The sequence below is a fragment of the Phyllostomus discolor genome, chromosome 2 (genome assembly GCF_004126475.2).
Source record: "Phyllostomus discolor isolate MPI-MPIP mPhyDis1 chromosome 2, mPhyDis1.pri.v3, whole genome shotgun sequence".
Taxonomy (NCBI): domain Eukaryota; kingdom Metazoa; phylum Chordata; class Mammalia; order Chiroptera; family Phyllostomidae; genus Phyllostomus; species Phyllostomus discolor.
The window spans coordinates 410,644-434,170 of NC_040904.2; the positions used below are offsets into that span (position 1 = coordinate 410,644).

At 62.4% G+C, this 23,527-nt stretch overlaps 1 protein-coding gene across 3 annotated transcripts in view; it reads right to left on the bottom strand.

The window, feature by feature from the left end:
- The window catches only part of GRIK1 (glutamate ionotropic receptor kainate type subunit 1), a 171,114-nt gene that overhangs the window by 81,145 nt on the left and 66,442 nt on the right, over window positions 1-23,527 (bottom strand). For all 3 annotated transcript variants that reach the window (XM_036017398.1, XM_028503948.2, XM_028503949.2), the window contains exon 2: window positions 1,306-1,473. In XM_036017398.1, the coding sequence (XP_035873291.1) occupies window positions 1,306-1,473 (168 nt within the window). The remainder of the gene's footprint in view (window positions 1-1,305; window positions 1,474-23,527) is intronic.

Here is a 23,527-nt window from a genome sequence, read left to right on the forward strand (position 1 = left end):
ACTGTTTCTCTTCGTCTTTGCTCCTGGGAAGCAAGTTGCATGTTTTGTTTGTCAAGACCACGGAGACTCTGGGAAGAGCGCGCGGGGCGGCACATCCAGCTGGGTAATTCTAGGAGGAAACAACCAGTGTTCAGCCGCTGGGAAGTCAGCCTGAACTCGGCAGTCGCCGCAGCCGGTTTGTTTGGGTGCTTTTGTTTCTCCGAGACAAAGAGCCGCCGGTTCTGGGCGGCAGCAGCTCCCGCTTCCACTCGGAGCTGAGCCAGCCCGGAGTCCGTGTGCTCTGGCACGAGGCCCGGAGCGTGGGGGTATCACCCCCCCCCCCCAATCCCCCCCGTGCGTCTGAGGGCGCAGGCCCCGCGGATGGAGTGCCTGCTGGAGCGGACAGCGGTGATAACTTGTAGTTTTAATTCCAACATCTCCCCTGGGTCGTCCCCCGGCGTGCTCGAGGGTGGTGCTGTCGTGTTACAGAACCACGTGCGCGGGGTTTGTGATCAGAGAGTTTGGGATGAGACAGGGGCGTTATTTGTGCCGGGTCCTGAAGGCCACTCCTCAGGGACCTTCCGGTTCAGAGCCGGGGGGGCCACCCGCAGGGACTGGTCTCCCGGGTTTCATCTTTTTACATTTAATTCCGACTCCGATCCACCCACTTTCGCCGCGGCTCGCGTCTCCGCGCTGGGCGCCCGCAGAGCGCGCACTGACCTTTGACCCAAGCACCGCGCTCGTGTGTGTGTGTTTGTATCGTGCGGCTCCACTTGCGTGTTTCTTCTGCTCTGACTTCTGTATTGACACGTGTGACCGACAGGAACGCCGTCACTTTCTCGCGTGGTGACCCGGGGTCTGCAGCCTGCCTCCTCCCACGGGCGCGCGGGCGGGGGCTAAGAGGAGTCGGGGTGGCGAACCCGGAGTGGGCCCCTGTGGAACTTCAGCGGTGACTGAGGTGCGTCGCGGGCGTTTCCCCGCGCTCCGTGGAGGCGACCGGGCGCGGAGTGTTATTGCCGGCTCTGCCCGTTTCACCGCGGCGTCTCAGCCTCGGGCGGGAACGCAGGTCCAGCCAGGGGTTTGCCCCGCGCAGCCCAGCGGCGACTCGCAGAGGGGCGGGGCGGGGCCATGGCGTAGGGGCGGGGCCACAGGGCGGGCGGGGGCGGGGCCACGGTCTGGGGGCGGGGCAGGGCGGGCCCTAGACAGCCTGCACCACCCCCCACTGGGACAGGGCTCAGGCTCCCGGGGCCCAGCCGCGCGAGGTCAGACGACCCGCGGAGCAGACACGGCCCCCAGAGAAGCCGTGGGAATTGCGGCCGCCGGTACCTCTCCGCGAGGCCTCGAAACTGTCGAACAGGTTGACCCTCTGGATGTCGTAGGTCAGCGTGGTGTTGGGCATCAGGGTCCGGTTCCTGTTAATGCTGGTGACCGCGAACTTGAACGCCAGCTCCTCCACGTTAACAGGCTCGTTTTCCACAGTTTCAAAAATCCCTCCTGCAGAAGCAAAAGAGATGCGTGAGAAGCGTCAGTCTCATTAAAAGAAGAATAGAAAGGGCTCAAACAAAAGGCCCACAGCGCCTGGCTGGCGGGGCGCAGTGGATTGAGCGCGGGCCTGCGAAACAAAGGATCGCTGGTTCGATTCCCAGTCAGGGCCCATGCCTGGGCTGCAGGCCAGGTCAGGTCCCCAGTAGGGGGCGTGTGAGAGGCAACCACACATCGATGTCCTTCTCTTTCTCCCTCCCTGCCCACTCTTAAAAATTTTTTAAAAATTTAAGGCCTTACAGGCTGGCTGGTCCCAGACCCCAAACCCGGTGCAGCTCATCAGCTTGCGGGACATGCAGGTGAGGGGGCCGCCTCTCCTTGCACGTGTATCTGGCTGTAACCCCCACCGAGCTTCCTTACAAATAAATCTCTGTCCCCCCGGTTCGCAGCTCACGGGGTGGGCGGGGCTGACAGCACCAGACGGGGCAATCAGCTAGGGTAACGCTGAGTGGCCGGGAGAGTACTGGGAGCATTTCTCCCGGGGCTAATCTTCTCTGAGGACCGAATGGGATGTTTTATTATTGTGGCTAGACTTCAGGCTCAGCTCGTCACAGAGCAAGACACAGTGAGGTGTAACGGGCCTCTGGGTGGGTTCTGAAACGGGCGGAGGAATACCTGCCCGGGGTGTGGGAAGGGCCCCTTCTCGTGGCCGGTAACTCAGCCGAGCTTAGGGGTCCATGTGCCCGGGGCGCAGAGCGGGGTCAGACCACAGCTCTCCCCCTCCGAGTTCAGGCTGCGCTCCCGGGTTTCACAGCCCGGGGGGCTCGCCCGTGGCAGCTGGTGGGGGTCAGCTCAGGGGGAAGGGGCGGGACCCTCCGACGAGGCCGGCCCAGAGAGGGCGCCACAAGACGCGGGAGCGGGGGTGGGGGCCAGGGTGAGCCACCCAGGTGTTTGCCTCCCAGGTATGTTTGGGGGGGCACCCAAAACCGCCAATCAAGACAAACAATCTAATTCTCAACCTAAAAACATCTGATAATGCAAAGAAGCAACGATGAACAAAGCACTTCAACTATGAATGGAGCGGACTCGGCTCACGGGCCTCCTCCTCCCGGCCCTGCCGGTCCTCGGCCGCGGCGAAGCCCCCTCACCGTGCGAGGTGTTTTCTCTCCATTTCACTGCCCCGCGATCCCTCCGGTTCACTGCCTCGTGGGGCCGACGCTCTCACCCCTGCTTTCTCGGGGAGCGCCCTGAGGCTCAGAGACGTCACACAGATGCGCACCGCGTGGCTGGAGCACAGCAGAGTCTGCACTGGGACTGGGCCCAGACGGTACAAAACGCTCCCTTTCACGGATTATTTATGCACTGTCCCCGCCCCCCCCCCCCCCCCCAGGCACAGAATTAAGGCACGTGAGTAAAATCTACAAGCACATGCTCACGGGGGTCTAAGACAGGAACGCTGGACGAGAAAAGTGACAACGCAAACGTGTCTCCCGGGAAATGTGCGCTCAGAATTGATGGACAGGCAGGAACCAGCCCGCTGTTGGCGCCGCTGCTGAGCACGTGACGCTGAGAGGCCGGGAGACTCAGGGCCTCAGGCCCTCCCCGGGCCTCTGACTCTATGGGGGCTCCACGGCGTGCCGGCCTGGCTCACGCATGTCAGGACTCCCGAGCCATTTGTCCCGTTCCCTCCTTCCCGAGAAGAAGATTGTTGATCTTGACTTGCTGACAGATCTCCGCAGCCCAGAGCCGACTGCGGGGACGCAGGTCAAAAGCTGATTACACTAGGAGGTCCTCTCCAAGTGTCCCCCTTCATTTTAAAACTGTTTTCAACTGGGAAAGACACCCCAGCCGCTACAGACCGCACTGCGGTGCGGACCCGCTGGTTTCTGGCTGGAGACGTCGGGTCATGCTTTCCTCCCTGTAAAAGGGGCAGCAGATAGAATTGTTTGTCCAGGTGGCAGATGGACTCTGCACCGAGGCCGGTCAACCCCGAGCTCCGTTCACCATAACTGTTAGGTCATCCGATGCAAATGTGGTTTTTGCTTCTGAAACCGCGTGTCCACGTTTCTCAGCGAACCGCTGTGCTGTTTGTCTTCCTTCCTGTGTGAAACTCGGCTTCTCCGAGGTCGAGCCCTCAGGTCCTGCTGTTCTCGCCCGTGTCAGGACAGCATCTGAGCCTCCCTCTGATGCAGAGAGCCCCGCCTCCTGGTCCCCCGGGCGAGGCTGCGAGCTATGGGGGTGCAGCTCCGCCGTGTCAGGCACCGCCCGGGGCGTGGTCATTTCAGGGTGACAGAGCCCCCCGGAACACGTGAGCGGCTGAGACTGGGGAGCGCACCGCAGACCAGACTGAAGCCCCCAAGAGCTCCCGGACAGCCGGTGGGCATGGGACTTGGGGTGCTTCCGAGGGTGAGAGGGTTGTGCCACCCGCAGCCTGGCCTCCAGACAGTGGCCCCGCCCCCGCTGCTGGGGCCTTCCTGCGGGGCTCAGGGGCGTCTCCACGGGAGATCGCTGCTTCCCAGGAGCCACGCGGCCCCCAGGACCGTGGCTGGAATTCCCGCCCGCGGGCACCGCAGCTGCCTGCTCCCGCCCGGAGCCTGCGGCGGGTGAACGTGCAGGGCTGTGGTCGATGAAATGCCGGTGGCAGCCCATTTCGGGAAATCGGGCTGTACGTGACGTTCAGTGTGTTCTTTGTGTCTGTCTCAACTTCACGTTTTCCTCACGTAACATCAGTCACTTGGTAAGGAGGTATTTTTATTTGTTTCCTTGGGAAAATGCATAATTTGGATATTTCCCACTTTAAATGAAAAAATAAATTCTGTTCACTCCTTTCGTGGTGGAGTTTGCGGATGGCGCTGCATTCTCCAACGAACAGGTTGGGTTCCCCGCTGAGGGAACCCCGTGCCCTTTAAGGAGGGCCGAGTAGAGAATCTTCACCATCAAATTTATCAGTAGTCTTTGCTTTTCAAGAAAAACGTGATGTAACTTTTCATGGTGTTTTACAAACGTGGCAAGCCGTTGGCTTTTCTTTCACTCATCAGCAGTTGCAGAATAACTTCCCAGATTTCTGAGAAGATAAAGATCAGGGGCGTGCGGAAGGGAAGCTATCAAGACCCCAGCCCAGGTACACAGCTTCCCAGACCCTGCCAGAGATCCGTCCTCAGCTTTAATGCCCGCCCCCCCCCCCGCCCCCACCGCCGGCGGGTTCTGGTCAGAGAAGGGGACGCTCTGTTGGAGGCCGGCGTCCAGCGCTGTGCGAGCCCGCAGCCCACCCCGGCCAGCGCGCACGGACCCCCGGGCCAGCCGGCGCTGGTGCTCCGGGCGACCCAGAGCGAGTGGGGGGCTGTGCTCCTGGCACTCCCGCGCCTCCCCGCGCCCCCTCCCTGACTGCCGAGCAGTTTCACCCTCCCTACGCCTTGTGAGGCGTCTGCAGACGACCCCCAGCAAGGAGCTGCCCTGTCCTTCTCGGCGCTGGCCCCAGAGTTCCGCCGTCACGGACACTCGAGCCGTCAGAGTGGCAGCTGGGCCCACAGGCCTCCCCCCGCACCTGCCACCGTGAGCGGACATAACCGGTGAGCGCAGCCGTCCAGCGGGGCCGTGCGTCGGTCTGAGGGGCCGTGTCCGCTCCCGGGGACGCTCGTCAGCGGTTTCCGGGGACTCTCTTGGGGACGTGAGTGGCAGGCGGTAGCTCCTCCCCCACGAGGGAAGCCGCAGCTGCCGATCGGGGCTGACGGCTGGGCGGTTGACGGGCACATTCCTTCGGCACAGGATCGGTCAAAGTGGTGACGCCAGGCCCGGAATTCTGCAGCGCGCCCGTGTTCATGGTGTGGAAAGTCACAGCTGCACTGATTGTCCGTGAGAAACGCCTGCGGCCCTGGCACCTGCGGGGTGCAGGCAGAGGGAGGGCAGGTGACTGAGGTCTGAGGTCCGTCCATCACACAGCCGCCCCCGGGGACGCGCTCCTTCCTCTGCTGGGGGCTGGGGGCTGGGGGCTGGGTGCCTCGCCCTCGGCTTCGGGGCGAGCCCTGAGCGTGCGTGGGGGGAGGGCAGGCTGCGCCCACGCTGGGCTCCCGGGGCGGGGGGCTGAGTCACGCAGAGCCTGGGCGCCCGTCGCCGCAGCTGGACTCCCCAGCCACATATTGGGGGGAGGGTGGGGAGGGTGCCGACTTCTCGCCAAGGACGCAGCCGTGTGCGCAGGAGGCTGCGTTTCCTCAGGGCGACGTGGGGGCCCTCGTCGGCCAGGCCAGCCCTTTCCCCATGGCCTGGGGCCGCCGGGGGCAGGAGCTGACGGGCTCCGAGTCCCCCCAGAGGGTCCGAGCGAGGGGCCGCTGGCCCAGGTGAGGGCTTCCCACACTCTCGCTCCGTGGGCGCAAGTGTCTTCCCAGCTGGGTGTCCTTCGGGTTTTCTCGAAGGCCCTGCAAGGTGGAAACTCGGCATTTGTCGATGCATTTTGTTTTCACGCAGTGAAAGTGGTTCTTCGCGGAGTCCCGTGAGACCAAGTCGGGGGCCGCGGTCTCAGCTCTCCTGACACTCGGGTGTTCATAATCATCGGTGACACCTTGTCCCAGAGCCTGCTCAGCCCACGCCCCAGGTGAGCGCTCACCAGACGCTGAGGCACCTGCGGGGCCGGTGACCCTGTGCGGTGGCCACTCGGTGACAGGGAAGGAGCCAGCGGCGTGGGGACACCATCGGCGCCATGGGGAAGGGCCGGGCGCCCGGGGACACGCTGCTTCTCCCGTGTGAGCACCAGGGCACCAGGCGGCAGGACACACCGCCCTCTCCAGGGAAGAGGGGGGGTCGCTCCCTGTGTTTCTGTTCTCAGACTTTCCCGAGTCTTCCTCGGCAAGGGGAGCGCGCCGTCCCCGATGTTGTCGGTGCTTCTGCGGCTCCGCGTGGCCCCGCAGGTGAGTCCTGGCGGCACAGACGGGCGGAAAACGCTGCGTGTGGGGCTGAGGCCGGTGGGGGGAGCAGCGGGGGTCTGTGACCCCCTCCTCACGAGGTTCAGACTCAGACACGGAGCCCCCCGCCCCCGCCCCCCGCCGGGTTGCCGGAGCGCCGCACCGCCAGAGCCGCGGCCGCACTGTCAGAAACTTCATTTAATCGTCCATAAAACCGCCGAGACGCGGAGGATGAGCCGTAATCGCCTGTAATCACAGCCGCCGTGAAGTGTGCCTCGCGGCTCATCACGGAGCCGTAATCGCAGCGCGACAACCATAAACCGGCGAACACGACTCGGGAACTTTCAAGCAGAAGTGCCGCTTCGGCGGCCTCGCCGGCGCGGTGTCGCCTGGCTCCCACGGCGGAGCAGGGCCGGGTCCGGCTGGCCGGAGGTCCCCCCCCACCCCCCAGGGGGGTCGCCGCGGAGCTGGCATGTCGGCGCGTTTCCGAGAGAGAGAGCCCACCCGGGGCGGGGGCGCTGGCATTCATGCAGGTCGGCTGGGGGGGTTGAGGGGACTCTGTGTCCCCCGAGTGAGGCCGAGCCCCCCCCCCGTCCCTCCAGGCCCAGAGCAGGGACAGACCCCCCCCCCTCCCAGGGGGACGTGGTGGCCACCCACCCACAGCGCACCGCACAGGGAGCCGCAGTGGGGACCCAGGCGAGCTCTCCCCGGACTTCCGTCCCGTCCCTGCCTGTGACACAACAGACCGACCCCCGGCTCCTCCGGGGGTGCGTGAGTGGGCGGAGCCACATCCCCCCTTTCAGGAGCCACGGCCGCGTGGGCCGGCGGCCGGCCTGGCTCCTCTCATTGCAAACCCTGCGTTTCCCCCCGTCCACGCACTGAGAGAATATTCCAGAACCGAACGAAGGTGTGTTCTTCCGTCATTGCACTTGGAACCGCCTGCCGCCCAGGGCAGCGTGCGCGTGCCCCCACCTTGAGCGGGAAGGAGGCAGCCGGGGGGGATGCCGCCGAGCAGCCGCGGGGCCGCCCTTCGAAGGTGGGTCTGAGTGTGAGTCACGGGAACCGGGCACGTCTGGGAGGACAGCGGTTCCTGGCGGCGGGGTCCGAGGAAGGGGGGCGGGGGATGGAGGTGAGGGTCCGTCCCAACCGCTCACCGCGTGTTAGGACAGGGAGTGACACAGGAAGGGAGGCCGCCCGTCAAATCTCGCATTTGGGCATTTTTACGCAAGGAAAAGTGTGGTTGGGAAGTTAGCCCGGCTTCTGTGGGTCACAGAGCGTGTGTCGCCGGCCACAGGGAGCGTGGGCGGGTCAGGGTACAGGCGTGTCGGCTCCGTGTTCTCCGCCTGCGACGGGTCCACTTCCGTGCGAACAGCTCCGTCTGCCCAGGGAGTGCCCTCTGCAGTGGCCAGCCACACCTGGCCCTCCACTCACCGGTGGAGCCCCTCGGCCGGTCCCGACCGTGCAGAGGGTGAGGGGCCACAGGAGGCGAGGCGGGAGAGGGCGGGGGGCGGCTCGAAGGACTGTCCACCGTGTGGAGCGGCTCGGCTTTAGGGGGAAAGATCACCGCGCAGAGGGAAGCTCCAGAAACCAGCGGCTTCTGCCTGTGGGCCGCCGGTCCGTCCTGTAGGCGACCACCTCCGGCCACGGTTGGAAATCGGAGCCCGAGGTTTTGTGGTTTTGTTGATCAGACCCCTTTGGGGTTCAGGGATCGCCGGCTGAGGTGTGTTTACTGGAGTTCGGAGGCAGGTCTGGGCCCAGGGCGGGCAGAATGGACGGCGGCGGCAGGAGGGGCGGCGAGAAGGGGAGCATCCTCTCGCCTGGGAAATACGTTTTAAAAACACTCATGTCGGGGAAAAGTCTTTCCTCCTTCCGTCCCTGAGTTCTAGAACCATTTTTTAAACTGTCGTGTGGGTGGGAAAATGGGTACCTTAAATGTAAACAGACAGCAGCCCTCCCGGGAGACGTGCATTTCTCGGGGCGCGGCGGCCTTCCTGACACATTGATTTCGTGCCAGGTTTTCAGAGCCCACGGGCTGAGCCATCTGTCGGGACGTGGCCGTTTTTATTAAACTGTCAGGTTGTAACTTGGCCGTCAGTGGCTTTTCTCACGCAGAATCTCACCGGGGGGTTTACACGTTCCCGCAGGGAGCGAGGTGGGAAACGGGTTGCTGTTGCCCCCTCGGCCAGGCCTGGGGTCCCTGGGCACGCTCTCGCGTTTGCCCGGGGAGGCCGGCAGCGAGAGACGCCGAGGTGACTGTGTCCTGGGCAAGCTGAACGAGCACGTTTTCTCTAAGGAATTTTCTTAACTCTGAGCAGCTCAGCCCGAACGTTCAGCGACTGTCCCGACCGTTTCTCGGTGATGGCGGAGAAGGGCGCCACCACTCCTCGGGCGTCTGCCGCAGCCCCGCCTGCTCTCCCAGCCCCGTCCTGGGGTGCCGCTCCTCGGTTGGGGGCCCCGGGGCCCCGGGAGCCCACGGCCCGGCTGTGGACGCAGGCTCTCTGACCTCAGGGCCTGCCTGGTTCTCTCTCTGACACGTCCCCGCCTGTTCCGGGCACATGCAGGGCGGCGGGGTCTGGCTGGGGTCCTCCTCGCACCTCTGACCTGCTCACCATGGCCTGGGCCTGGTTGCCCCATGGTGGGGGGTTGGAACCCTTCGCCGGGAGCGTGGAGGTGGCGATGCCTGTGGGGCCGAGTGCCCCTGAAGCATGAACCACACGCGTGCCAGGCCTTTAAACACAAGACACGGGGGGGGGGGGGGGGGTGCTCTGCCACTTAAATGCACCGTCCAGCGAGAAACCTCCAGCACGAAACTCCACAAACCACTTTTGACACGTTCGATCCATCGCAGCACCTACTCCACACACGGCACAGATCTTTTTGTGTGTTTCAGTTGTGTTGTTACTTTTTTGTGAAACAATAAAGCATAATACACCAGAAATGTTATGTATCTTCTTCCATCTTCAGTATTCAAATGGCTGCACTAAAATTCACCAATTTTGATGTTTGTTTTTTTTTAAATGCATGCCGATAGGACAGCTGTCACAAGACAACCTAACACATGTGTTTTGAATGATGTTAAGGGCAACTAAGTGCTACTAGAGCCATTGTACAGAAAATACCAAACAAACTTTTTTGGCCGGCCTGATACTCCTGTGGGCCTCTTCTTCTGTCCTGATGTTTAAGGGCCAGGAGGGGTGCCCTGGCTGGTGTGGCTCAGCGAATTGAGCGCTGGCCTGAGAACCAGAGGGTCACTGGTTCGATTCCCAGTCAGGGCACAGGCCTGGGTTGTGGGCCAGGTCCCCCAGTAGGGGGTGAGGCAACCACACACTGATGTCTCTCCCATTTTTTCTCTCTTCTCCCTCTCTCTCTAAAAAAAAAAAAAAAGAAAAAAGCCAGGAGGGCGAGTTGCGTCGGATGGGGGAACAGGAGCAGAGTTTATTCCTCTGCTTCAGTACGGGGTGAACATCCCTGATGGGCATTCCAAGCCCCCACACTGACCAGGTGACAGGTGGGTGAGGGGCTTGGGCCTCCGGCGGAAGTTTCGGTGTTGCCGTAAGGACTGTGCCAACACGGCAGGGCACCCAGAGCGTGCGTCTGCCGATGAGGGTGAGCACGCCTCAATTTCCATGCAGCTCGGGCACTTGTTCCGTTTGCAGCAGTCTCTCACCGTGGGAGCTGCCGGCACAGAAAGTTCCAGAACTTAGTGCTCCCTGAGCACACTGCAGGTGCCGCGTGAAGCGTTGGTTAAAGGGACAAATACATGAGTTAGTCGTTGAGGAGAGACACAGTCGCTCCCAGATGCCTCGGCTCTGAGCCAGACGTGGGCCCCTCCGGAGCCACATCAGGAGGGGAGAGTGGGGGGAAGCCTGGGGCTGGAGGGGACCCAAGGCCAGGGCCCCTGGGTGCACGGGGTGTTTGGGAACCGGGAGAAGGCGATGCCGGAGCCTCCTGTCTTTTTACAAATGGGCAGAAGAAAGAAGGGAAAAAAAAGTATTGGCTAAGGTTAAGCACCACTTTCTAGCTTAACAGCCCCAGAGAAAACCTCGTTTCCCCCCGAAGCTCGGAGAGCCTCACCCCCCTCCCCTAACCAGTGTGGCGTGACCATGGTGTGCGGCTGCCGGGGCCCTCCAGGCGGCGTTACTCAATACCACCCTGCGGTGTCCCCAGGGCCCTGGCTCCCAGGAGACAGGACTCTCCCTGCTGCAAAGCCACCCGGCCCCGGTGGCGGCCCAGACGGCCCCGTTTCCCCGAATGCCATCCAGAGGGAGCTGCACTGAAGAAGGACGGTTCACTCTCGCAGACACGATTCCTAACTTCAAAGTCCGATGCCCGGATTCCCGGAGCAGGGCATCACGGAAGGACCCCCCCCCCAAGAGGCGAGTGACCTCGTCCTCCTGGCCAGGGGTCATCGGTGCACAGGTTTGCACGCAGTGGCTCAGAGGAGGGGACATCTGCCCGGCGGGAGGGCCTCAGGACTGGACCTGCTGTGACCTCGGTCCTGGCGGTTTGGGCACCAACGTTACATTCGTCGTCGCACACCTGAACGAACCTCGTTTTGTGGGTCTGCAGGGGGCTGCACAGTGGAACCGGGAGGCGTCACAAGCGTGGGCTCGGAAATCTGGGGACTCCAGCCTTCTGCCCCCTGACTGTGTGTGGAACGCGCCCCACGCCCGCTCCGACACCCCGCGCGTGGGGGCGGCCGGGAAACGTAAAAGCAGTCGGGTGGAGTACAGCGTTCTCCGCCCCCCGGGGCGGGGAAGCAGTGGAAGCCGGTTTCCTTCAGAGGACCCTGACTTCTGACCTCTGCCCTGTGCTCCCCGCCTCCGGCACTGGCTCCCGCAGGGGCGGAGGGACACCGGAGGGAGTGACAGGGGTCAGGCCCTTCCTCGCTCAGTCCCAGGCTGAAGCTGCTGGGGCACCCGGACACCTGGCGGGGGACCAGCTGGGCGGAGCGCGGAGTCCGGAGCGGGTTCCCTCCGCGGTGGCCCGTGACAAGACCTGGCCCGGATTCCTCCTGCTTGCGTGCAGGAGCGGAGGCCGCGCTCTGGGCGGCAGGGGCCTCGCTGCCCCGCCCCGCCCCGCTGTGCGGCTTCCTTCCCGCGTCTCCCGATTTCCCGCCTGCGGAGACCCGGGCGCTGGAGCCAGCGCTGGGATTCACTTGGACTGGGTGTCAAGGACTCGGATCCGAGCACGGACGGTCTCGTGTCGATGGCAGGTGCTCACTGGGTGCCCCCAACGTCGACGCCCAAACCTGGGTCTCAGCGGGGGGTGTCCGAGTCTGGGTGTGCGGTTCACGCCCACGGCAGCGACCCCAGGGTCGGTGCTGTGAACCGGGGGGACTCCAGGGCGTTGCACGGGGACACTCGCCACTGGTACTTGTGTAAGCCTCTAGAGAACACGCGTGTGCAGCCACCGCGGGTCCAGGCAGGCAGCAGCGTGGCACCAGAACACGCGGCTCCTGAGTCACGCACGGCACGCCCACCCCCCACAGCAGGGTTTTGAGAACACGGGGCCCAGACACGCCAAACTCCCTGTTGTCGTGCGAACACGCTGGCCCCACCCCCTCCCCAGCCACCACCAGCGGGGACGCCGTTCACGCCGGCCGCTGTCCCTGGGCTGCGCGGGCGGCCACTCCAGCACGATCCTCTCTCTCACGCGCCTCCTCGAGGCACGCGTCAAGGCCAAGGGCATCCTCGCCTGGGAGCCGAGTGGTGGTTCGTGCGACACCGCACACTCAGCAGCACTCACCTTTATTCCCAGCCCTTTGTTTGTTTCGCAGGAAACAGAAAACAGACTCTTTCCTTGTTAATGAGGCTCTGAGACTTGTGAGTGGGACGCGTCCTGGGGGTGGGGGGCGGTGGCGAACCCCAGCGGGTAAGACCGATGCGATGAATGGGATCGTGCTCGGAAACCTTAATTAAACATGGCTTCGCGCTGCAGTCTGTCCTGATGCTTTATTGACGTGTTTCCGTGTGGAGCTCTGAGAATGCGCAGGCCGGGCGCCCGCGGTTTCCAGCCGCCGGAGGTTTACCCTAGTGAAGCGTTTAAATTAAAACGACGCCACCGTTTTCTTTTATTTGATGCATCGCAGCTCCGGCGAAGTGTTTAACCCCCCCCCACCACGTGCATACACACTGTGTCCCCGTCCCCAGGGAGCTGCTCAGCCCGTTGCGGCCTGGAGACCTTCCCACTCGTGTGGCGGAGCGGAGCCCTGCTCACACGTGCACACGAGGACCTCGGCGTCTGGCGGTCAAAGGTGCGGGGGAGAAGCTTTGTGGGGGGGAGGAGTCGGGTGAGGGACGGGGCAAGGCCGCGGGCGAGGAGCCGCTGCTGTCTGGTCCTGGCGGCCCACGGGGGTTGGGGTGGGAGCGGACGGCGGGCTGGCCCGGGAAGGGCACCTGGGCCCCCACTTCTTCCTCGGGGGCATGGGAGCCCCGGGCGGGACCGGCGGGCGCCTGACGCTCGGCCGGGTCCACATGCTCCTCGGTGCCCAAGTCTGCGGCGTCCCGGACTCCACTTCCCCGGGAGCTGGGAGCCGGAGATGTCATTCCTCGCTCTTCCGCTGAAACCTGCGATCCCCCGCTGGCGAGCAAACGGGCGATGAGGGGGCGTCGTTCCCGAGGGCGGGGCTGAGGAGGGGAGGCCGGCAGGGAAAGCACAGTCCAGACCCAGTGCAGACGGAGGGGCGCCCAGTGAAGGTTCCCGTCCCTGGGAAGCCTGATGAAGACGCTGCCCTGTGTTCCTTTCACCTTAACTCCGGGCAGCAGGCACGCTCTGGGCCGCCCCGCCTTGGGGAGCTCTGCGTCGGCCCCTCCTGCGGAGAAGGGGGCGGGTGGCAGGTGGGTGTGCAGGGTGCCGGGGCAGAGTGTGCCCTGGGCCTCAGTCCCGTGGGCCTGTGGCCGTGTGTCTGTCCTGGACGCGTGTCACAGTGAGTCCTGGCCGGGGCCTCGGGGCCCGGGCTGCCTCTCCTCAGCCGGGCGTGGTGACCAGCGTCACCTCCAGTGTCTTCCTGTGCCTTCCTGTCTGCCGGAGCCATGCAGAAAGGTTTTTTTTTTTTTCTTTCTACGTGGCTTCCTGTCTTTTCACAAGGCAGAGCCTTAGGAGACATTTCCCCCTTCCTTCTCTTGCTCACATCTCTGCCCCCCCGGGCAGTAACCGGGTCATCCCGCTGGGCCCCCACATGTCTGCACGAGGCACACAGCCGGTTCCTCCCTGTTCTTTCTGGCCTGACGCCCAGAGCTCATCTGCAAACGGTAAAGTATGTCTGGTACACAAAGGGGCAGAGGTCTGAGGGCAGAGGGCCGGCACCCCAGCACATGGGGACCTGTTCCAGGCACTCGTGGCCTGGTGGCCATTCCGTCATGAGCTCGGGCTTCAAGCTCTGCCTTCCTCCAGCTGGTCACGTCTGCAGATCCACACACCTCCAAGGTCTGGTGCATCCCTCTCCCACCTGAAAGATCGTTCCTGATTGAGTGTAACCTTTTGTTTTAAATATTTTGTTTGTTTATTTTTAGAGAGAGGGGAAGGGAGGGAGACAGAGAGAGAGAGAAACATCAGTGTGTGGTTGCCTCTCGCCCGCCCCCTACTGGAGACCTGGCCTGCAACCCAGGCATGTGCCCTGACTGGGAATTGAACTGGTGACCCTTTGGTTCACAGGCTGGCACTCAGTCCACTGAGCCACGCCAGCCGGGACTGGGCCTAACTCTTGTTGTTGGGTGTGTATAGTCAGGGCCCACGCCTCTGTCCAGGCCCAGGAATTCTCTGTCACTCTCTGTCCAGGCATGAACCACGGGGCGCCGCATTGCCCCTACATAGTGGGTCTGCTCATTTCTGAACAGAAACTCCGCCGGCCCGACGTTCCCGTCCCTCCTCCGGCTCCCCCATGCCGCTGCGGCCTGTCCTCGCCGGCGCTGGGTTTGCCGCCAGGAAGCTGTCAGTCCCCTGGACTCACCGAACAGGCAGCCTGCTTCTCCTCCCTAGATGTGTGAACATGACTTTAAAATATTGTTGGACGTCTGGAGCATCCCGGACTCTGTCCCAGAAACAGAGCTCCGTACGCTCTCGGGGTGATTTGTTAGGGTCAGTGCAGGAGACCGTTGTGCGCGGCGTGGGAAATGCAGCCCTGCCCCCACTCGGGAAGGCCAGGGGGCAGTGAGGTCCGGTGCACGGGACCACGCCCACGGACGGGTTCTCCCGCGGGAGTCAGGCCTGTGTTGTGCCTGGGCTGCCATGAGGCTTGCTTTCTGCTAAAACTCCCTCACCCTGGATTGAGGCAGCAAACGTTTACTGCGTGTCTTTACAGTAACTTCCTAAAGTCTGTGCTAAACCTTCCAAGGATGGAGTGTAACCGGTTCAACCACTTTCCCCTTTGCACTTGCAAATCTCCCTCTTCTGTGATGTGATTATCGGCATCCTCTCCTTTGTTTTCTGTAAGAGGTAACCACCTAACGAGAACCTGTGGGTAGCGAGTGAGGCCCCTCCTGGATGCCATGTGCCCAGAAAGGCAGTAAAAGCCCATCGTCCAGGCGGGGGTGGGGGCGCTCTCTCCCACTCGGAGAGCGGCCGCGCCGTCCCTTTCTCTGCACAGGACCCTGCAGTCCGTGCGAATGTTCTCTCTCATCCGTAACACCTGAGACACTGTGGGCCGGCGCCCACGTCAGGTCGGCACCGTGGCCGGCTGTCCACGCCGAGAACCCTGTGCCCTGGACCTCTCGCTGTTCAAAGCCGCAGCCCTCCGACCCGTCAGCCTTCCCAGCCACATCTAGGGCTTCAGGGCTGCTCCGGCCATCTTCCGAGTCTCACGTGTCGTGGACAAGGGCTGGCTGTTGTCCCCGTGCCCTGGGCCGGACAGACTGCCCGGAGGTCAGCGCACCCCTCGCCTGCCTGCCAGCCACTCCCGGGGACCGCTGGCTGTGCCGGCTGTGCGGGCTGTGCACCGGCTTGGGCTGCGGAGGGCTGACCAGTCCGGGCAGCTGCAGCCGTGGGCCCGGACTGGCCACAGGCCCCTGGAGGCCCCGGGAGGTCCTGTGTCCCGAGTCCAGCCACCCTCCAGCGCAGTCCGTCTGCAGAGGGGCTCTTCCTGGGACGCCCAGGGAGATGCTCACCTTTGGGTGGCATTTCTCTGCCCCCCGCATTCCCTGAACCTCCCTCCCAGACCAGAGAAGAGGAAAAGGAAGGAGAGGAGAGGAGGGGGGCCTGTCCGGCTGCATGTGCTTCACCTCGAGAGGAGGCCCCGGGCTGAGCCCGTTTCCATGGTGATCGGCTCCTCTCGGCAGGCGCTTCTCGCCTTCCCGTTTCCTCGGGAAACCTGTGTTTTGTGTTTTCTCCACGGGGCCTGTTCTCAGCCCCCCGGCTCCCCCCCTCACCCCGGGGCGACCCGGCTTTCCCTTCGGGTTCAGAGGAACTTGGCCCCTTTTGAGAGGTTCACGCTGCGTTTGTACGAGATCTAACCGTTTGTTTCACACGCCTTCACGGGACACGGTGCCACAGCCCCCGACACAGCGCGGCCGGTCGGACTCGGGGGTCACGCCGACAGAACACGGCCAGTCTGCATGTGCCGGGCGCACGCCTTGAAGGGCTCTGCTGAACGGCTTTAAGAAGTGCAACGAAGGGGCTACCAGCAAACAGTGTCCCAAACGGGCGATATTTCTCCCATTTTGCTGACGGGGCTGCAATGTCCATCTACTCGGCCGGGTGCCCCCCCAGTTGAGACAGGAGACAGAGCCACCGAGACAGAAAGCTCGTGGACTCGCGGGCGGGCGGAGCAGGCGGGTGGGTTTGCACACGGTGCGGCCGGCTGCAGCCGGTCCTCCGACGTCTGCTGGTGAACACGGCGAACCTGGCGCGGGGAGGTGCCAGTCTCGGACGGTCAACAGGCGGACCCTGTGTTTCCTTTTGTGAAACAGACTCACCGGTGGGGGTGGTCGGGGCCACCCTGGCCGGGGACCTTGGCTGAGCGCCCCTCCACACTTCCTGTCACACGTGTTTTAACGGCGCCGCAGACACGGCTGCTCCGGTGCGCTGCGGTGCCTCCTCCGCTGGCCGGGCCGGTCCAGCCCTGGTCATGTCGCCCACGGAGGGTGTCGGGCGATAAGGGAAGAAAACAGAGGGGTCGAGGTCGAGGTGGACACGGGAGGTTTCGGGACTGGACCGAGGTCAGGCTGAGGGTGATTAGGCTCCTGCACGCTGGAATCGTGGGGAACTTGAAAGTCAGACAACATTCAGTCCTCAAGCCTCCTCTGGAGTCTGGCATCTCGACCCGACTCTGCAGGTCAGAGGGGTCTCGGGAGTCGGGGTCACGTACAGGGCGGCGGCCGTGGGCGTCACTCGGCCTCAGAATCCCCGGAAGCACTTGGCAGCCACACCCTGTCCGGCTGCAGCCCGGGATTGCAGTTCAGGTCGGAGCTCTGGGGTGCAGCTCGGAGCTCGCAGGGCTAGTGAGCTCCTGAGGCTGTTCCTCAGGTCAGAACCCGCGTTACAGGGGTCGCGGGGAGCCCTCCCAATGGCGCGGCACTTTACCCAGGACCCGGAGCACGTGTGGACAGGGAGGGAGAGAGCAGGTAAGCGGGGAGGCCTTCGGGGCAGGAGGTGGCTTGTGCCCAGGTCTGGGCCAAGCACCGGAGAAGCTGAGGAAGCTGCATCGCACCCGGGGTGGTGCTCAGTGACCCCGGAGGAGCCACAGCGAGGGGTCTGCGCCTCGTCCCTCGGCCGGTGGCGACTCACGAGGGGCCTGAGTTGTGGGGGGACAGTCTGAGCCTCGCCGTGGACAGTCGGTGCCGGACAGTCAGACCGGAGGCTGCTGCAGCCGGGCTGTCGGCGGGGGCCCCCGAGGGAGGGGAACAGACCCCAGGACGGATCCGCAGACTGCTGGCGTGGGGGGTGGGGGGCGGTTGTCAGGCCAGGGAGACCCTGGGTCACGGGGCGCCAGCAGGTGCGACGGCCTCGAACTCCCGGCCGTGGGTGTGGAGCCTTGGCACGGACCTCCGGCCGCCTCCACGCAGCACCTGCCCTCGGTCCCAGCTCGGGCAGGGGTGGGGGGCTGGGGGCCTGGGGGGGAGCACGTGGCTGTGTGCTCGCTCTGGGCTCCCGGTGCCCCTCCCCCTCTCCTGCCCCAAACGCGTGGGCCCTGGACCCAGTCTGAGGGCAGGACCCCTGAAGTCAGAACTCGGGGCCAGGCCGGTTCTCCACGTTTCCTTACCCCCCCCAACGTTTCCACGACAAAACTTAGACGTGAGTTTGAGGAGGTTCTCGGAGCCACAGGCCGCCCGGCTCCTGGAGCGACCCTTGCTCCCTGCTCCCTGAGGGCAGTCGGTCCTCTGCTTCCCAGGGTCCCCGGGTCCCCTTCCCAAGGGGTCGTGGTGGGCGGGGCTGCTGTCTGTCTGGGAGCTGACCCGGCAGGCGTGCCCGTGGGGGCTGGAGCCTCAGAGGACGTTGTCCGGCCTGCCGTGCGGTTCGTCCTCCGCCAATCAGCCTTGGCCCAGGGTCCCCCCGACGTGCCCAGCAGGCGGCACCCGCTGACCGCGGCTCCGCGCGGTCTGGTCCCCCCACCACACACCAAGGGCGGAGCAGCAGACCAGCCTGAGCTGCGGGGGCCGGGCAGCTGCGGGTGGGCGGGCGGGCTGCGGGAACAGCCGCCGCGCGGGCGGGGATGTTGGACTCCGAGTCTCAGCATCGCGGGTACGCTGGCCTCGGGGTCCGTGGTGCCCAGGCCCCCCGACTCGCTCCTCTGGCCCCTTTGTTTCTCGTTCTACTAAGCCGGGGACTTTGCAGAGAAAGGGCGTTGGGACAATTCAGAGTGATTTTGGGAAAATATTTTCAAGTTCCCTTCCTGGAAACGCTGCACTTTGGACCACAGGACAGTGCCCCCAAGAGGGACGAACGCCTTCCCGTTCGGTCTGAGCCCGTGGCGATCCGGGCAGGCCCGTCCACTGTCCCGGGTCACGGGGGATTGCTTCTGCCGGGGGGTTTGCGGGGTGCGCCCGCCTGCAACCGTAGACAAGGGAGCGCCCCTTGGGGAACCCGGGCGAGCGCCCCGCGGGCTCGGCGTCACCCTGCTGCGGGGGTTCGGTCCGGAAGCTCGCTCCTGCTGGTGCGGCGGCGTCTGCAGCTACGGAGGGGGCGGCGCCTGTGCTCCCGCCCACCTCGCTCGTGCACTGCAGCGCGCTCCAACACGGTCCTCGTCCCCGCTCCTGTCACGCCCGCCCCACGTGACGCACCGGGGACCACGCGTGTGCTTCAGCCCCGCCAGGACGGGGCCTGCTCCGCCGGGACTTTGTTTCTTCCCGCCCGTCAGGCGACAGAGCACATCCCGCCCGAACACGGGAGACGCTTCACAGACAAACACGGCCCCGTCCCACTCCCGGGGTGACCGAGTTGCTGAGCCGTGGGGCAAGTGTGCGAGACCGCTCTCGGTCAGCGCGAGCGAGCCCAGCGCTGACGGCAGACTCGGGCCTTGCCGCACGGGGTCCTGGCCCCTCGGCACGACCAGCGGTGGGCAGGCCCCTGAGGTGGGTTTCCACCCTCTGGACCCCGGGTGACGGGGCCCACGGCCCACCGGTCCTGGGCTGGGAGACAGGAGCCCCGTTACTCCCCAAACCCATTTGTAGCAGGGATTTGAATTAGTTATTTCTCACAAAATGAGCACAGATTTCCCCGAGGAAAAGCCTGTGGACTCGAAAATGGATTTTTCTCGTGACGCGTGAAATTCTTTCCCAGCCAGTGAGTCCCCCCCCCACCCCCCCACCCCCGGTGGCTCCAGGGAACCGCCCGAGTCTCCTTCTCCTTCGCTCTGTTCCCGAGGCCCCCGGGCCCGGCCCCGGGGCTCAGCCTCCCCTCTAGCCCCTGCAAACGCCGGTGGGCGAATGTCCGTGCTCACGTGGTTCATGAGGCGCTGCACCCGAGACCTGGACTGGCTCCCGCAGTTGTACTTCGGTTGCCGTGGTCGGACCCCCCAAGAAGAGCCTGTTGTTTGCCCCCTGCCCACGGCTCGTGCGAGGCGTTCATTCCCCCGTTGTTGCCAGCGCCCGATTTATTAATCTCTGGCTGAGATGCTAGTGGTATTGATTTATTGACTCTGATTTGCGTGAAGATGAATATTTTAAATATATTTACTGGCTTTTTTGTACATTTTTTGTTTGTGCTGTGCACATCATGTACTAGCACACGCGTGTTATCACTGTGGTTTGCGTGCTCCCTCCCCGCGGGGGCGAAGGCGGTGCCACCTCCCCGCTCCCGGCGGCGGCCTGAGGAGTGTCTGTTGACTGAACACACGTGTCTGCCCCACACGCAGCAACTGCCCCTGTTCCCTCCGTGTCGGCTGCAGCCGGGCTGACAGGGGGTCCCCGTCCCCCTCCTCCTGGGTCTGGGCCGTCCTGCGCGAGTAGCCCTCCGCGGGCCCAGGGTTACGGCCGCACGGGAGGCCTGTTCCCTTACTGTGCTTCCGTGTTTCAGCATCGGTTGTTCCGGTCCACCCGGAGGTCCACCCGGAGGTCCACCCGGGGGGGCGTGGTCAGTGAAACAGAGACCTCGTTCCTCGCTTTCCCAGCCGCGCCCCCCGGCGAGCCTGCCCTTTACCTGGGATATCACGCGCTTGTCTTCCAGGAAGGCCCCGCGCGCGCTCGGGCCACTTGAGAATTCTCTGTCCACACCCACCCGCTCGTCACTTGGAACCCTTTGTCTCTAAGGAACGCTTCGGTCGCGGTGTAGAGCCCACAGCCTCTTGTACCAGGTTCAGGCGTGCGGTGCGGCGGTGGGGCCATCGCCCGCCTCACGGAGCCCCCTCCCCACCCTGTGTCCCAGCGCCAATGCCCCGTCTGCACCCCTCAGCCCCTCCCCGTGTTCCCCCGGCCCCTCCCCCTTCTGGCAGGTGTCAGACGCCGGTCGGTCGTTCTCTGCGTCTGGCGACCGTTTCTGCTTCGTCTGTCCATTTACGTTCCTCTCCAGACTCCACGTGGGAGGGGAACCACGCGGCACCGGTCTTTCTCTCACCGGCTTGCTTCACTGGGCACGACACGGTCCAGGCCCAGCCAGGCCGTGGCCAGCGGTCGGGTGTCCCCCTTCCCCGAGCCCGGGTTCTGTCCCGCTGTGAAGGCACCGCCGGCGTTTTACCCACCTGTCTGCCCACCGGCCCGGGTGCCGCCTCCAGATCTTAACTGTCGTACATAACACTGCAGCGGACATAGGGGTGCCTACAAGGGGGACCGAAAAAACCCGGAACTTATTTATAAACAACTGTGTACGTATTCTCACACGTGGAAACTGAAGTCACCTTCCCAGGCCTCTCCATGTGACCCAACGCACCTATCGAGACACTTTCCCCATGGCTCAGAGCAGTGTTCCAGCTCTTCCACATCGATGCCTTTTAGTGCTTCTGCGTTTTTTGTTTCACCTCGTCCATGTTGGCAAACTGTTTTCCTTGGAGGATTTCTGTCACCCAAGGACACAAAACGAAGTTGCTCAGGGTGAAATCAGGTGAACAGGGAGGGTGGGACACGGGGGTCGTGCCGGTTTTGTTAAAACCGGTTGTATAAGTTCTTTATAAATTTTGGATACTAACCCCTTATGAGATGTATCATTGGTCTTTCTTACAATTTAAATTTTAAAAACTGCTGAACACGCGGTGTAGTGTGGGCGGTTGCACTCGTGAATCACCACCATCACGAAATGGGCAAACTTGCTGAAAGAGTCTTAAAAAAATTCACTGAAGCCGAACGCAGCCTCTCACAACAACACCAGCTGGCGCACTGATGCAGGTGGGTTCCTAGAACAGCCCCTTAGCGGGGGAAGCCTGTCTATGAGGGCCCGCCCTCCAGAAGATGGTTCCATTTTGAAGGGCACATCCTCGCAAATTCCTTTGAATCAGTGTTTCCAGAGTCTTAGGATCTGTTCCCAGGAGTGGAATCGCTGGGTCAAAAGGCAGGTCCATTTTTAATTTTTGAGGAAACTCCACACTGTTTTCCACAGGGGCTGCACCAGTCTGCATTCCCACCAGCAGTGCACGGGGGTCCCCCTTCTCCACTACCTCACCAGCATTTGTTTGTTGATTTGTTTATGATACGTGTTCTGACCAGTGTGCAGTGGTATCTCACTGAGGTTTTAGTGTGTATCTCTCTGATGGCTAGAGATGTCTGTTGGCCGTATCTGTATCCTCTTTGGAGCAGTGTGTGTTCAGGCCCTCTGCCTGTTTTTTAATTGTATTGTTGTTTTGTGTGTGTGTATGTGTTAAGTTGTATAAGTTCTTTATAAATTTTGGATACTAACCCCTTATGAGATGTATCATTGGTCTTTCTTACAATTTAAATTTTAAAAAGATTTATGCATTTATTTTTAGAGAGGGGGAAGGGAGAGAGAAAGACACAGAGAAAGGTCAGCGTGTGGTTGCCTCTCATGCGCCCCCTACTGGGGACCTGGCCCGCAACCTAGACATGTGCCCTGACTGGGAATCGAACCGGAGACCCTTTGGTTTGCAGGCCGGCGCTCAGTCCACTGAGCCACACCAGCCAGGGCACAATTTAATTGTGTTTTCTTGGCTACATAGTGTAGTCACAAGGTTCAAAGTTCAGAAGAGACCCCAGGGTGCACAGGAGGGTGTTTCTCCTGCCTGCGCTCCCACGGACCAAGCCCACGAGCAGACAGCGCGGCCCCCGACCGTCCTAAAGAAACAGCCCGCGCGAGAGGGGTCACGACGCATCTCCCAGGTTTAAGCTCGACCGCAGCGCCTGCTCTGCCGACGCGGAAGGAGCTCGTCCATCCGCTCACCAGACGGGGGGAGGGCAGCAGGTTTAAACAGCCTCACGCTGACGGATGTTTAGGTTTCTCCAGACTCGCTGTCACAGAAGATGCTGGAACCGGTAACCTGCACAGGCCTCCCTTGCACGTGTGTGTGCGAAGCACCGCTCCTGGAAGTGCACGCGCCAGGGCCAGGGGCAGTGCGCTTGCGCCTCTGACCGGTGTCGGCGGGCCGTCCTCCGCGTCCTCCGAGGTCGGGCAGTGTTGCTTCCGCTGGTCATGGATGCGAACGCCCCCCCCTCCCCCTGCTGCACTCCTGCCCTGCGTGAGCTGGTAGTCCATCTTTACCTGGGCTAGAGTTTAATCCCACTAAATAATTAAACAGCAGTTTTTTTAAGCTCAAAAAGTTATGAATTGTGAGACATTTCTATTTAATAAAACATGCCAGACACGGAAAACCTCTTGGGTTTTTTATTGTGATTTTAACAGACACTCACTTTCCTGTCTGTAGTTGTCTGTTTTTGTTATGATTTATCAGGATTAAATAAAATACAGATGGTCTATTGTTTACTTATGTTATCTAATACACATCTAATACTATATTCTGGTAATCCCATAAATGTTTAAAGTTGCGTGTTTCGACTCCAAGACCATACAGATTTGGAGGTTTTATTAAAGAGAGTGCAGTGAAAATGAACGTCATACACCCAGGATCTTTCCAAGTTCTCCGATTTTTGTCCCAGAGGGCACTTTGTAGCTCACGGGCAGGGTGGGAAGCTTCAGACGGGCGGGAAGAAGAGACGAGGCCTGGACCACATCCCGCGGAGGACAGACCGCGGTTCAGCGAGCGGTTTCCATGGTGATCACCCACACGGCCACCGAGCCAGCCGCACGTGGGGTGGCGAGCCAAGTCAGAAGCGGCTCAGAAGTGATTCTCATGCACAGTTTTTCCAGCGCGTTTACGATGTGTGATTGCATTTTTAACACCTTCTCCTGACACAGTGTCAGCAGCAGAATCATTTTATAAAGAGAGACTTGTCCAAAGTCTGCTGTCAGGAGGGACTGGTGTATAAAAAGTTTAGACTGAACTTTGAGGATTTATTTTCACTTTTAAAAAGTCGCCTCCTCACGTGTTGCTTTATTCTGGTGTCGAGGGGTGTCGCACGCCCAGTGGAGCCTGTGAGGTGCCCCTGGTGTTGGCGGCCGGTGTCCCCCACAGGGACACCGCCTCTCAGTCCAGACTGGAGTGTTCCCCTCACGACTGGTGCTGTGCCCACCCTTCCACCAGACCTGCCCACCCCAGGTGAACCCTGGCATGAGTCCTGTGGTTTCTGTAAGAAGTGACCCCAAACTTGGTGTTTTCAAATAACAGAAATTTATTCTCTCACATTTTTTAGAGGCCAGGAATCCAAAATTAAGGCGCAGGCAGGACTGATCGCACCCCC